The sequence below is a fragment of the Aythya marila genome (genome assembly GCF_965140915.1).
Source record: "Aythya marila genome assembly, chromosome: 16".
Taxonomy (NCBI): domain Eukaryota; kingdom Metazoa; phylum Chordata; class Aves; order Anseriformes; family Anatidae; genus Aythya; species Aythya marila.
The window spans coordinates 15,092,799-15,107,321 of record NC_139057.1 but is presented as its reverse complement, the minus strand read 5'-3'; the positions used below and the strand labels follow the sequence as shown (position 1 = coordinate 15,107,321).

The following is a 14,523-nucleotide window of genomic DNA, read 5'->3' as shown; positions in this document are numbered from 1 at the left end:
AGAAAGAAAGCTTCATCCTACTGGATATGTCATGATAGCTGTTACTACAAAGGGAGACAAAGAACCTCTGCTGCATAGCCCCAAACCAATGACTCTGGCCATGTTACTTCTTCTGTCTGACTTGGTCGTTTGTAGCGAATTATTGAGTTGGAATATCCTGCAAATGTTTTGGAGAGTGACATTTTCAAACAAAAGTTATTTCTAAGTTTCCTACCTCATGTATGTTAAAGACTTTTTTCTCCCAGCTCTAAATTCACATCTGTGCTATCAGTTGGCTTTGAATCAAGCACACATACATCTTCTCCCTCTGTTTCTATGAACTGAGCTCAATGCCTCAGTAATTTCACTTTAAACATATTTTAATGTATGATACTGTGAAGTGGGAACACACGAGGTAGAGTTGTGGTCTCCTGAGGATTATGCAGAGGTTGTACAAACGGCACTCATCTATACAGCTGCTATTTCACCATCTGTCTTTTGCATGTAGCTTTATATTATATTTTAACCATCCTGGAGCAAGGAATATTTGTGCTTCGGTGAATAAAATCACTGAGTAAAATCCACAAGATAGCCTGCAATCAAATACAACCTTCCAGGAATCCAAGATGAATGCATCCACAACTACAGAAATAAGCCAGTGTATGTGGCTCCCTTCTTTCCAGGCATATTTTATAGCCCATTGCCCTCTCTCTTATTTTATCCCCTTCTCCCTTTTCAACATAAAATGTTGTAGATTTTGAAAAACAGCTCTTTTTTTTTTTTTTCCTACTATAATGTACTCTTCTGATAGGATGCCAATTGGAATTGTAATACTGTAAGTGTATTACACCAAAGTGGAATACTTTGTTATACATCATTTCAAGCAAGAAGCAATTCATAGCTTGATATTACTTCAGAAGTAGGATTATCACTTCATAGCATTCAGAATAGCTGAAAGCTACACAGAATATTTGCACATTTGAAAATATTTTTTAAATCTTTGTTAGTTTACTTACTAAGCCAATAGGTTCCCGTACTTTTTAAGTTATTCATCTTCCTAGGCTGAATGACTTCTTTCAGTGCTGTGTTCAACATTAGGTAGCATAGTAGCAAAAAATGAGAAGAGGTTCCCTCCTTTTCTCATTCCAGTTTAAGATCTTCTTGTTTGCCCAGCTAGCTATTTAGGCCTTGTGGCATCTTCTTGCATTCTTTTTCTCTGTTTTTCCAGAATGCTGTTTTTTTGATTTAATTCAATTTAATTTAATAACATTTATTGAATACAGTTGTCCTAAGCTGGTCTTTGCTTTATGTCCAGAGGTGTGAGTGTCCCATTGGCCCACATGGTTATACACTTGCCCTGTAGGGCAGCAATCCACAAGTCAGTGGGCAGCAGAAAAGCTTAGTGATACAAGAGCTCATAGAACAGTAAGCTGCATGTCATCTTTTAATAAGTGCATAGCAAAACATTGATAACTTCAAAGGCTAGTCAGTGCCTACAGTGTCATTTTTGCGGTTAGATTCTGCTTTCAGGTTCTGGAAGTAGCATTCCAGTTTCTTTGAATTTGAACATCTTTATGTCTTTTTGTATGTTTTCATAGCGTGAGTATGGCCTTGAGATCTGGGCCATATCTTCCAAGTTAGAGATAATAGCACTTGCCATCCTCGTGTGTATGTTATGCACAGGAGGCCTGTATACATTTATGAGACAGATGCATTAAAGGACGGTAAGATGTGACTGGTTATTTAAAAATAAAAATAAAAAAAAAGATTTATTTTTGTGAAAGATAAAAGGTGAAGGTAAAGAAAGTAAACTACTATACAAGCTAAATTTCTTCTATTTTGGGGAGAGTATCTTGATGAAAGGAATTTTGTGGTTATATTGAACCGGGGATGGACTTTTCCCCTAATTGAATTTGGTAAGACTATTATTTATGAACTAATGTTTTTAGTAATGTTCTTCCAAGTCTGTTGCTAGGTGGAAGAAAACAGGCTCTGTTGAAATACAGCAACTATTTCTTCTTGCACAGTATATCACAGTAGCTTCCTGGAACCAGGCAAGCAGGTGACAATATGATGAGAGGAGGATAAACTAAAGGTTAGGATTATCTGTGGGTATGGAACATGAAAGAAGGGTGTGATACCAATGGTAAATCTTCAACAAAATGTCTCATCATTGTAGTGATTTTGACATTGGGAAGGATTTTTGAAATCTGAGTGATTAGGCTTGGCCATCAACGAGGGAGCAAACTGTCCAACGATAGTTAGCTGTGTGGCAGAGCAGCGCTCTGAACCACGTAGCCAGCAAACTCCTTTCTCTTGCACTGCCCATTATAGGAGATGATGCTGTTGTGATACACTAAGTCATATTGTGCTGAATTACGGTAATGATTGATGATTTGAACATTGCCATTTCTAGATTGTTTTTCCTTTAACTTTCAGAGAGTGTGAGATAGCTGTTCAGAAAAATCTTTATGCTTTACAATTCTAGTTCTGTTTAAACTTTTGTAAGCTGTGCCATAGGAATTAATGAAAGGGAGCTTTGGCCAAGTGACTCCATGGGGAATTTGTTCACCTGAGAAAGACATGCAAGACTTGGCTTGTTATCAGCATTCCTCTATTTGGTTCCTGATTGACCGTTTCAAAATATTTGGTTTGAGACCTTTTGTTTTATTTGGCTTCATCTGCTCCCCTTCTGCCAATTCCTGATTCATTAAATAGATCTTGGCACTGATACTTGGGCACAACTGAAAATGTGCAATGCAAATTCAGGAAGAGGAACAAAGGTGTCACGAAGATTACTCAGAATTCACTTTGTCCTGCTAGATATCATGCTAGTCCCCTAGAAAAATAAGCAAGTCTGCAGGCTATTCTAATTGCACTAGTTACCGATCACTGTACAGCATGGTTCCCATAACTATTATGATGATCATAATCAAGAGCTACTAATTTTTGGAAGATACGGTCAGCTATTTTAATATCTAATGAGAACTGATGTCTTCTGAAAATCTCTCCTATGGGATGAGATTTCATAGAAAATTACAGATTTTTATCTCAGTACTCCTATATTTCTTCTGCTGTAAATCCATTAATTTCACTGGGCTGATTGCATTAGACATTGTCAGTTTAAGAGCGTATTTGGCCATGATGTGAAGGCAGAGTTGAATTGACCTTTGGGCTTATTGCTCATTATATGTGTACTTAGCCACGCTGAGAGTGCTTTCTCATCCGCTTTCCTCTGATTGTCTTTTAGAGGACATAAAGTACTGAAAGTGAATTTTGCTAGATATACAGCAAAAATAAGATCAGAAATACCCCTTCTCATCCAAAACTAAAGAATTGTTCAACTGTAGCTAATTGTTCAACTTCGAGCTGGGAAAAACTAGTAGCAGATACAAAAGTAAAAGGTTTTTGAGGTGTAGATAAATCCTTATGTGTAACTGTAAGACTCGCAACTCAAAACCTTAGTTAATACCTGGAAGGCTGGCTGCTAAACTATATGCTGTCAGAAAAATGGTGCTTAAAGTATTTCTTTGAAGTACTTAATGCACTGTATTCATGTTTAAAAGTAAAGGGTCAGTGGCTTAAAACGTGAGTTTAACTTCCCAGTCACAGTGATAAGTGCAGCTTAATGGGGTACTAATAACTGGATCAAGCTAAGTAGCATGGATGATATGAAGACTCCAGAAGGACAGATGAGTAATACAAATTCAGAGTGTACAGTCTTGGAGTAAAAAAAGTGTAATTTTACTTTTACTCAGCTTCAGGATTTATTATGAGAGCACAAGCATTTACAGATAACCTCCTAAATGCTGAAGTCCTGGAATGAAGTAAATTTGACTGAAGATAGGCCTAGTAAATCACCTAGCTGATGATAGGATAACCCCAGTTGGGAGGGAGGACTGTTGTCCAACCATGTACCCAAAGCCTGTGCCGGACCATGTTGCTGAGCACTTTACCCAGCCTAGTCTTGAAAAACACAGAGTATGGGAACTGCACAGTCATTTTGAGCAACCTGTTTCAATGTTTGACTGTTCTCAAGGTGGTTTTTTTATTCAGGCTGAACCTCACTTGTTTCAGTTTATCACAATTACTTCTCCTACCACACACCACTCTGAAGAGCCTGGCTCTGTCTTCTCCATAACCTCTTCACAGGTGAAGAGCTTATTAGGACCTCCTGAGGCCAGGCTAGGATTGCTCCTTGGAGGGTATCTGTCCAGTGCGTAGTTTGTCTCATCCTTAAGGACTGCAGGAGTTTTGGTTTTCACTGCTTCCTAACAGAATGTATAAAGTATCACTGTCAGGAAGCTATTATCAGTATGCCTCCTGTACATTCCTTTTTTGATTTCATCTTCTTACCTTATTTTAAAAGTACATGAAGACCATGATCGTATTGTTAAACAGGTTGCTAGCAGAACAGGGAAGTGATTCAGGCCAGTGGGTAACAGAACGGTGCCTAACAGAAAGAAGGCTGACTAGAGTCACAATCAGATCTGAACTGCCAAACTGAGGAAACTGAATGAAAGGCTGAAATTCTGTGTCTAATTCTGATCTTCTGGTAATTCTGCATTGGAGAATCGCTGTTGACTTGTGCTGCATTCCGCTTTCTAGTGTGGGAGCCAAAAAAGTTCTGTTCTGACTGCCAACATTGGGCAGTCTGTATGGACTGAAAAGAGACAAATGATGCCCCGCACTGTTTTATTGATGCATCAGTAAGATCAAACATCTTAATTTTCAGTGTAATGTGAAGTTTTATGAATATCCTTTGTAGAGGTATTTAAGTCTTGTTAAGTGTTTTTAGGTAGGTATTAAAAGAAGTAGCAGGGTGTCTTTTTGTTGTTTGTTTGTTTGTTTCTAAATAAACTTGCAGAGTTTGGTAGGTAAGGGTGGATGGTAGAACTAGCCTCAGCATTTCCAATGGTGGTAACTGGTGCCTTTGGGAGCATTTTTGAGACCATGATGTCTGGTCTTTCAATTATGCTTTTGTGCTACATTTGGCAATATGTTAGATGTACTTTCTAAGCAATGAGCTGTGACTCTGGTATACCTGCAATGGCGCTTCATTCAGAGCAGACCTTTGCATTAATTGGTAGCAAGGGGCAAATTCTTGCATGTGTGATTCTCTTCCTTACAGGAAGAGTTTATAAAACAGAACAAAACCTCTTGTGAAGAAAAAAAAAATCTACTGTATACTAAAGAATTTTCCAGGTGTTTATCATTGAAGGGTGAGACTCTGAGAAATGAACTTTGAAAGGTTACGAACCCTTGAGGAAATGGTAATAGTGTACAAAGGACTCAATTCTTGTGTATCCTGTTCCATGGGGTCTGAGGAGAAACTGTGTTATATGGTACTGAAAGCAAAGGGAGATCACATTCTTGATGCATTTATTAAAAATGTTTGCTTGGGTGTTTTTTAATGATCCTTTCCTAGACTGGATATAGAAACATGGCTGAGCATATCAAACAGCAGTCTCTGAGGATGTTTGTTAATGAAATCTTGGAGCAGTTTGCAATTGGATGTACCGAAGGCATGTGTACGCTATTGAGCAGATGTCTCTGGCAGTGAACTAATCTGATGAGGGGAAAAAATGTTAGAGAGAATCTTTACAATCCCAAATCAAAATCCTTCACCAGCATCGGGAGAGCTTTTTTTGTAACTCGATATTTTGTAGTATGGAGAAGTGATTAACAGTTTTTGAATAACAAGCAGTTGAAGGGCTCAGATGGAGGGAGGAGGGGAAAAAGATATGCAATCGAAGATTGGAAACAGCAGAGAAAATTATTTAAAGCATTTGACTTCCATGAAGACATCCGGAATGTACAATGGAGGTTATGCGAAAGGTGCTAGAGGAAACTTCCGCCAGACTTGCCTTTAATGCCGCTGCAGAATAACAATGAAGTAATTCTCTCCAGAATGCCTCTTTGCTGAATTCTTCAGCCATACATTTTAGGAACTGATTGGTTTCTGTGAGCAAAAATGCTAAATGTATCTGTTTGGATGATAATATGTTGCTTGGCAAACAAGAAACTTTGGACTGCCTTGTGCATACCTGCTGATGCAGACAGTGGCCAGTGTTTCAATCCTTTACTCCTTGTTACCAAGACAAGAAAAAATGTTCATCTGCATTGTTTAATTCCCCACAATCCCTATGAGTTGCTTTTTATTCTTTAAAAATTAGAAATTATTCATAAAGCCAAAAGTATGTACTGTACAAATACAGTCCCTGAGTAATGCAGTAGTTTTTTTATCTACAGTGGGGTAGCTACTGCTTTGTTTGTTGCTTCTGGTTTACTTAGCTTGGTTACAGAAGACATCAAGAGGTAGTTCAGGACAGTGAAACGGGAATTCTTCTCTGCAGCATGCTTCTCAGTTAATGCCTCTGTAAGTGGCTCATCTGTAAAATAACACAACACCTTATCTGCTTTTGCAAAATACTTAGGATTAGAATACTTAGAAATTCAAGGATTTTATTAATTGTGTCTCAATACGTGTGCCCTTCACATCTCCTGTGATACAGGTCCTAATTTTGTCAACACCCCTATCTCTTTCAAATGCTTTGAACATTCTCAAACATTCCCTTTCTTCTGGCACACCTTAATTGAATACATTATTAAATGAATAATTTAATTTAATACACACATTAATTGAATACATTTAAATTTGTTCACGGAGATGATTCAAAACATGCTTTTTAATTCCACCTAGGCACTTCTTGCTGGGTCTTAATGGCCATTCAGTGCACAGCATACTTACTCCCTGTATTCCATTGTATTATATTGTATTATATTGTATTATTACATATCATAATATTATTAGGTCATGTTTCCCGTTTTTATAGAAAAGAAAATCATTATCTGGTATGATATGGAGCTCTCTCGTGTACAGTTATATATCATGGTTTCCACCGTTCTCATTGTCTGTATCTTTCAGACGGATTCAGCCTACTACAAATAGACACAGATCCTTGACTTCACGCAAGGCCCTTTTTACAGTGACTGAACACCAGTTCTGTGCTTTCCACAGCATTACTCCCTGCATGTATATAAGTACAAGAAGGCATAGAATCAGATGCTGTGGGCTGCAAGCTTAAAAAAAAAAAAATCTTGACAAATCTGGGAGCTGAGAATTGTGTGCTCCTATCCCCTCAACTTCGAGAGGAGCTTTAATCTAAGGTTAACATCAGAGTCTCAGGTACTCTGTTGTCCTTACAGAAGCACAGATGTTTGCTGGTGGATTGTTAGCATGAGATGCTGCAGCACTACGTGCTTCTGGATTAAAAATATTTGTAATGTCAAGTGGAACAAATGTAAAGGTCTTTGTGCTGGTTGCTGTGATAGTGTTAACTTGGATTGCCAGACCCTTCAGAAATTGAGATGTGAGTTCTGACATGAAAAACTCAGGTCCTGAATCGCATTGCAATCCACAGGCCCAAGAGCAGAATTTCCCCTCTAAGCTTTAAAAAAAAATAGCTGGAGGAATGGGGTGTAATTTATCCTGCAGTTGCATAGTGGTGATATAACTTAAAGTAATACTGAAAGAAATGTTCTGCTAATTTTTATTTTTTTCCTGGAATAGCGTGGAAGTGTCAGTGGATACATCATATCCTTTGGAAAATGTGTTCTTACATAATTCTAATAATTTCCGTTTTTCTTAACCATTTTATGGAAAATAATTTAGCATCTGTACACTTGGAGTTTACAGATCAGCAAGGCTAGCGTATACGTAGCTCTTCTGGGAGGATTGTTCAAACATCTACACTGTGTTGGAATCCTTGCGCTTACTCTGCACTTACTCTGCACTTATTCTGCTGTTTCATTACCTCTATGCAGCAAGTTTAAAATCTCATCATCTTTTTGGTCCCCATTTGTCTTCATTTCTCCTAAGCCAGCCTTCTGTTGGTGACCTCACGGCTTCTGACTGTTCCAGAAGTGGAGATGGCATAAGTGGGTGTGACTAAAGTAAAAAATGCAGCTAAATTGGGTGATTCAGAGTAGGATGAGATAATGTGGCAAATGATACTATTTTAAACTTTTTCTGTTTTGTTCATCTAAGTCTGAATGTATCAGCCCCTAAATAAAATGTGGTAATTGTAGTGCAGTGTATCTCATGTACTCAGGTTGTAAATCAAAAGATACGTGTTATGGAGCTCTGAAATAAAGAAACAAAAGCAAAATCATAACTTATCTATTACCTTATGTGTGTCTGGATGAAGAAAATGTTCCAGTCAGACGAGACAGATCTGAAAGAATATGGTTAAAAACAGTATCTTTGAGGTGTTTGTTGTACCTTCTTACTGCACTTCTGCTTTCTCTACCCCTAGCTTTCTTTGGAAAGTACCTTAACGAATACAATGGTTCCTATGTGCCTCCTGGCTGGAAAGAATGGGTTGGATTACTTAAAAATTCTCGATTTTACAACTACACACTCTGTAGAAATGGAGTGAAGGAGAAACATGGATTTGACTACTCCAGGGTAGGTCTTACTGATTTATTTCTATTTCTTCAATATTTTAGTGTGACTGCAAGAAAGCTACAATTTATGGTTTCAGTCTAATTAAAGAATTCTCTTCATACTTGAAAGCTGCTCTGTGTTACATTAGCTACAATGCAGAAGGCTCCGTGTTTGGACTTTCTCTTATCTTCCATTCCACGCAGGTCATGTTACTGAAAACATTGCTAGCAGAAATAGAAACAAACAAAACATCCTGAGACTGTTAATGTGTGTTATGAGCTGCAGATGTGAAAACGGATTTAAATGCTGCATGACAACTATTTTTTGTCTTTGTACTATAATTATCGTGTGCTAAATCCGATTGTCATCTATTCCCCTGGTATAGAACTGATTTCAGTGGAGTTGCACAAGCGTAAATGAGATAAGAATCCAGTTCCCTCCAGCTAGACCCATCTTTTTGTGTTAAAGGAACTTGTTTCACAGCCAGATGAGGAGAAATATATCTTATATCTTGGTATATCTTATGATAATTCTGACTTCACTGTCTGAATGAAGGCAGAATTTAATTATTAAATTTATATCTTGATGTATTTTTAAAGGTGTGTATGTTCCTAATACACTTCCAAGGGTGTTGTACTGTGGCCAAACTTAGTAAAATACTTGATAATTATTGTGAAATATAATGTCATCCCGTGTCACCCCTCAATCTCATTACAGATCAAACAGTTACCTGTTTGTATACAGGAGAATGTTTATTTCAGATGAAAATGTTAGTTTTCCAAAGAAATCGGCTTTTCTGGAGTATAATTATAAAAGAGTTAATCAGTAAATGGCTATAGTTTAAATAGTGTATAAGTTCAAAAGTTGACTTGCTGAGGAATGATACGGATTTATAAGGTGTATTTGCTTAACAAAAATTGAATTCACTTTCTCCTGTTGAGCACAAATACTGCCTTCCTCTTTTTGTTTCATTAGTGATGTGTTTACAGTTTTTTTCTTGCAAAGGTTGATGTCTATGTGATTTCCTTCTTCCCCTTATTCATTTGCCATTTTTAATAAAATGTAGTTTGTGCTGAAAGATAAAACTTGACAGGTTTCTATGGTTTTCTTTTCTATTACCAGTTGCTAGGAGTAAGGGACAACTAATGTACAGAATTATTTGTCTTTTATTTCCCTCCTGATCTATGAAGAATCAGAGAGCTAATCTTTACAGCTGTGCTACCAGAAACATTATAATGGAAATTTACCTTACATGGAGCAATGTCAGGCAAGTGATTTCAAAGGGCAGCGTTCCCCATTGTTACAAAAAGTCAACAAGGAACTTTACGTTCCAAGAGTCTCAGCTCTATTTTGTATATGCAATACTTGAAAATGTTTAGGTTTTCAGTTGGTTCCGTTTTTCTTACTGAGTTTGTTAATAAAAGAAAAGAAAGCAGTCTGATGAAAATGTAAATGTTTTTATAATCTTCATATTCTTGCCTAATACACAGCTATGATAATAAACAGATAGTGTGCAGAGCAACAGTATGTGTTGATGTTAACGCTGGAGTTCAAATGAACAAACACAAGCTGAAATACAAGACTGCTCCTCTATTCTTCCTATCATTTTTGTTGCTGGAAACCTACTTTTCCAGTAACAAACAGTATAATCAGATTGTATTTTAGCCCTATCATCTTGACATAACTAATGCTAATTATGTGCCAGTGGAAAACTGAAAAAAAACAAACACACAAATTACCGATTCTATCCTCCAAAGCAACTGCTAAGCATTTATCCTCTGAAAATCAAATCTTTGCAAATTCTTTCAGATTCTTTAACAGGAAGTATTCTACTCTATTTTTTTCTTTTTCAATTTCTTTCAACTTTTTAAGTTGAATTTTTAGTCTGGTTTGCATTCACGGAGTCTTCTACAGTCTCCACAATCTGGAGCTTTAAAAAAAATAAACCACTTGAAGGAAATGTTTCTGTTTGGTCTTTGCCCTGGCAAGCACTTGTGTTTGCAAAATTAAGTTTGAATCTTGTTTTGACCAGGTAAAGATCTTCATCTTCAAAATAGAACTTGAAGACTATTCTCGCTTAATGTCTAAGTCAAAGATGAGTTACACACTTGAGAAAGTGACCAGCCAGTTTAAAGAACAGGCACATTTTAGATATGTGTCGGTGCTTTTTTGAGAATGTGGTCAGTTACTGAGACTTATGTTCAGAAGTCAGATTTTCTTTGTGTTTTTTGGTTTTTTTTTCCGTATATCATCACTTCCACTGCAAATGCTTATGAATGGAGTTTCTTCAGTTAACTTTGGATTTATGCCTAATTACACCTGCTTTCAAGATGAAAATATATCGATAGTAGTCAAAATCATGGTAGTTTCATGACAGATACGCCTTGTATTGGGACCAGTTATAAATCTGTAAATGGAGACTTTGCCAGCCTGGTTCTGGGATACGCAGGAAATAAGTGGGGGAAAGTAAATACAGTCAATGAAAAAGTTCTCTGATTACTCAGAAGCTGTCTTCTCAGGTCATGGACACTGGCAGTGGTAAAGAGCAGCTAGTGTCCAAACCACGGAAAAAAATCAGTGCGTAAAAGGAGGTGCAGTGCAGTACGTACCACACCTTGTTCACTTGACCAGAAGCAGTCGTTATGTCCAATTTTATGTTGAGCTGTGACAAGATATTTTTATTTTTTTTTAAAGAAGTGTCTTTCTTATCCTAATCATGTTTGACGGGTATTTATATTTGCAACATTTCCCATGATACAGCCAGCCCAAGGGGGAACATGGCCTGTTATTACAAATACTGTCTTCAATCTGTATAGCTTGAGCATATATCAGATGTATATGATACTTCTTGGAAAATAGAATGAAGTCCTTATCTTCCAAAGGGACTCCTTTAAGTTACTAGTGATTAATTTGATAGAGGTATATCTTTATCAGATTGTCGTTGTGCCTGTAACATAGAATGGAATTTTGGGTCCATTCAGTCCAGCATCTTCTAGTTTTAGTGACTTCTGGTTCAGAGGGAGGAGAATAAAAATGCGTATCAATCCATTTGAATTTTCAAAGCACTTTTATGATAATAGGGTTGGACTACACACCTTGAAGATTTCACCAAAAAGAAAATAAATTAACCTCTAATTTTCTTCTTTTTTTCCTCATTAATACTTGGTCATTGTAGTTGTTATAGTGATCTTCACAATTCAGTTATACACTATTTGATTTTTAATGTCATTCATTTCAGAGACAAAACTGTTTCCTTTCATATTTCTAAACAGTGAAGAGGCAATTATTTGATTTTAGGTTTTGCAGTTTTAACATCTATAATTTACTCCCTCCTTTTCCCTTTCTGAGCTAAGTAGCTTTCTTTTTCCTGTTTCTTATGATATCTAAGACCTCCTGTTCCCATCGCACCCCAAACTTGAAATTATTTTTAAAGTATCTCATTATACTTTTTCTTCTACTTGCAGGATTATCTAACTGATCTGATAACCAATGACAGTATTACATTCTTCAGAATCTCGAAGAAGATGTATCCTCACAGGCCTGTACTGATGGTTATAAGCCATGCTGCTCCTCATGGACCTGAAGATTCAGCTCCTCAGTATTCACATCTCTTTCCTAATGCTTCACAACACATGTAAGGAAAACTAAAATTCTGTTATTTTCAGGTTCAGATGTATAAAAATCCTGGGTACCTCTGGGGGAACAGTATTTCATAGTACTCTGGGCATGACTTTGTCACAAATACATAGGAAGAGTTTGGAGATTTTTTTGTACCTCTTTGCACTAGTACAGGTGGCTACTGCATCTAGAACTCAGGAATGTAGCTCACAGATAAATAGAAAATTTCATGTTGAACCCATTGGACATTGTTATAGCCTATTTGGGAAGCGAAGCACTGTTTTATTTTTAGAAGAAGAATCAAAGTCTGGTTCTTGAGTTGTAGCCTCTTTGGTGGAAGAAACCCTGTCTCCCTGTGGATAGACACAGACATGCTATTTCATCACTATTAGCAAAAATCATGTAGTATATATTACGTATTATGCCTATTTTCCATATAGAAGGAGAGGAAATAGAGGCCTGCAGCATCAGATTAGACTGTCCATTTCTGAATGGGCTGGTATATCTGAAAATGATGCAGTATAGTGTTTAGCTAAGGTCCCCAAGTCATCTAGTTACCAAGTTAATATTTTAATAAGCTCCAGTGCAACACCATGATAAGATGGTTCTTGTTTATAACCACAGAGACAGTTTGCAGGTACAGCCCTGTAATTCTCTACTACAGGCATCTCATCTCATGCTGGTAAATGAAATGATTCACCCAAATCCCCCTTTGTCACAATAGAAATTATTAAGTATTTTTCTAATTACTATCCTTATGTCTTCATTGATGCTCAACACTTGCAACTTTCTTCCTTTTGCATCATTTTTTAAGTGGAATTCTGTATTATTTTGGATTTGTGAAGGAACTGGTAACTGATTGAAGTAATAATTGGTAGTCAAAGCTGTTCAGGACAAATCCAAAGTCCAATGAAATCCATTTGAGCTTTTTCACTTCATTTAAAATAGGGTCTGAGAGGAAAAAAGCTTCCCTTGTTCTGTTGTCTAGGTGTTGTGTAACTTAGAATTGTATTTCTTTGTTCTGTGCTGTGCTGACAATCTGTGTCCTAGATCTCAGCAATGTAGTATTTCATGTTTGTTTGCCTTCTTATGCTCATTTATTTTCTCTGAAATTAAAGTTACAGAGATGCCAAATGAGTAACTTCTGCTATTGCTTATACTCAGTATTGACATGGGTTTTAGCAGAAGTTCTGGTAAGCATTTGTATCTCAGAGATTATGATCTCTTATCAAACAATATTCTGGCGCAGTTTTATGGTGGTTGATTGAAAAAGAGTAGAAGGATTTGAGGAAGGCTAACAATGAAAAATATAAACTACATCTATTTTTCTTTTGCTTATGATGTAACTTCTATTTTCACACAAACTAGGTTTATCTTCCTCATTATAAAATAGTTACACAAAACTATTTTTAATTGCAGGTGCTTTTTCTTGTGATGATAATTATACAGGAAATAACACTTTGCAGAAATACATTTTGTTAGTAAAGAAGTAACTTAGTAGATTAAGGAACTGTGGGTTTTGGGTTTTTTAGATATAAACATAAAATAGGATTTTTTATACTTCCTGTGCAAAGAAACTGCCAATCTTATTCCAAATACTTTTCATGTCATTACACAAAAGTAATCTGTAAGGATGTTCACTGGCCTGGTTTTAAGAATAAACTTAAAAATGCAGAACATGCATCATTCCCTTACTGTATATACATGTTAGTCCTCTGGTTTCTATTCTTTCTCCTGTCCCCACATCCCAGGGAATCACTCAGTGGCAGATACGTCTGTCAGTGACAGTGTATGTAGTTCTCACTGTTCTGTTATCTTGTGGATATGATAGGGAAAGATCAGGACACAAGTAGAACACTTGTTATGAATTGCCATGAAGCAATACCCTGAACAAAGTCTTTGCCCAGCCCTGGAATCAGAAGGCAATACACCATGTAACAAGTCTTTGTACCTCGACTTGTGGCAGCATTGATAAAGTCTGCGTGTAGATTCTTAAGCTGTATCCACAAAGCAAAGTGCAGATGCAACTGTAATGCTTATGCTGGTTGTCATACATGCTGTGTTGTCTAGCATTGCTAATAGGAAAAGTTAGCGCTATGGATTTTAGCATAGACTGACAATCAGAGTGTGTTGTGCTTCTATTATTACATGTACTAGCTGGTATGAATATTCTACCCTATACTACAGTGTCTGTCCTCCTTGTTCTGCAGAATTCCTTTTTGTGTGTACCTACAGCCTTGAAAATTATCCTTATCCACCAGCATTCAGCAGAGCAAATCTTTGGGCTAAATGGCCAGTTTTCCTTTTTTTTTACCATATATACAAATAGCTGCAGAGAATGCAACAGCTGGGCAGTTTAACAGTCATCAGAAATATTATTTCTGTAGAGGGTACACTTTACCACCCATTTTTTCCAAGGTCAAATGCAATCAGACTAGGACTTACCTTCTGAGTACATTTGAAGGAATTATCTTAAC

General features: G+C 36.8%; 1 protein-coding gene across 13 annotated transcripts in view; it reads left to right on the top strand.

Moving 5' to 3' along the window:
* The window catches only part of SULF2 (sulfatase 2), a 171,480-nt gene that overhangs the window by 114,375 nt on the left and 42,582 nt on the right, over positions 1-14,523 (top strand). For all 13 annotated transcript variants that reach the window (XR_014318629.1, XR_014318630.1, XM_082773488.1 and 10 more), the window contains 2 exons: positions 8,298-8,449; positions 11,893-12,062. Coding sequence is in view for 11 of the 13 variants with exons in the window: in XM_082773488.1 (XP_082629614.1) it covers positions 8,298-8,449; positions 11,893-12,062 (322 nt within the window). In the remaining 2 variants the exon portion in view is untranslated. The remainder of the gene's footprint in view (positions 1-8,297; positions 8,450-11,892; positions 12,063-14,523) is intronic.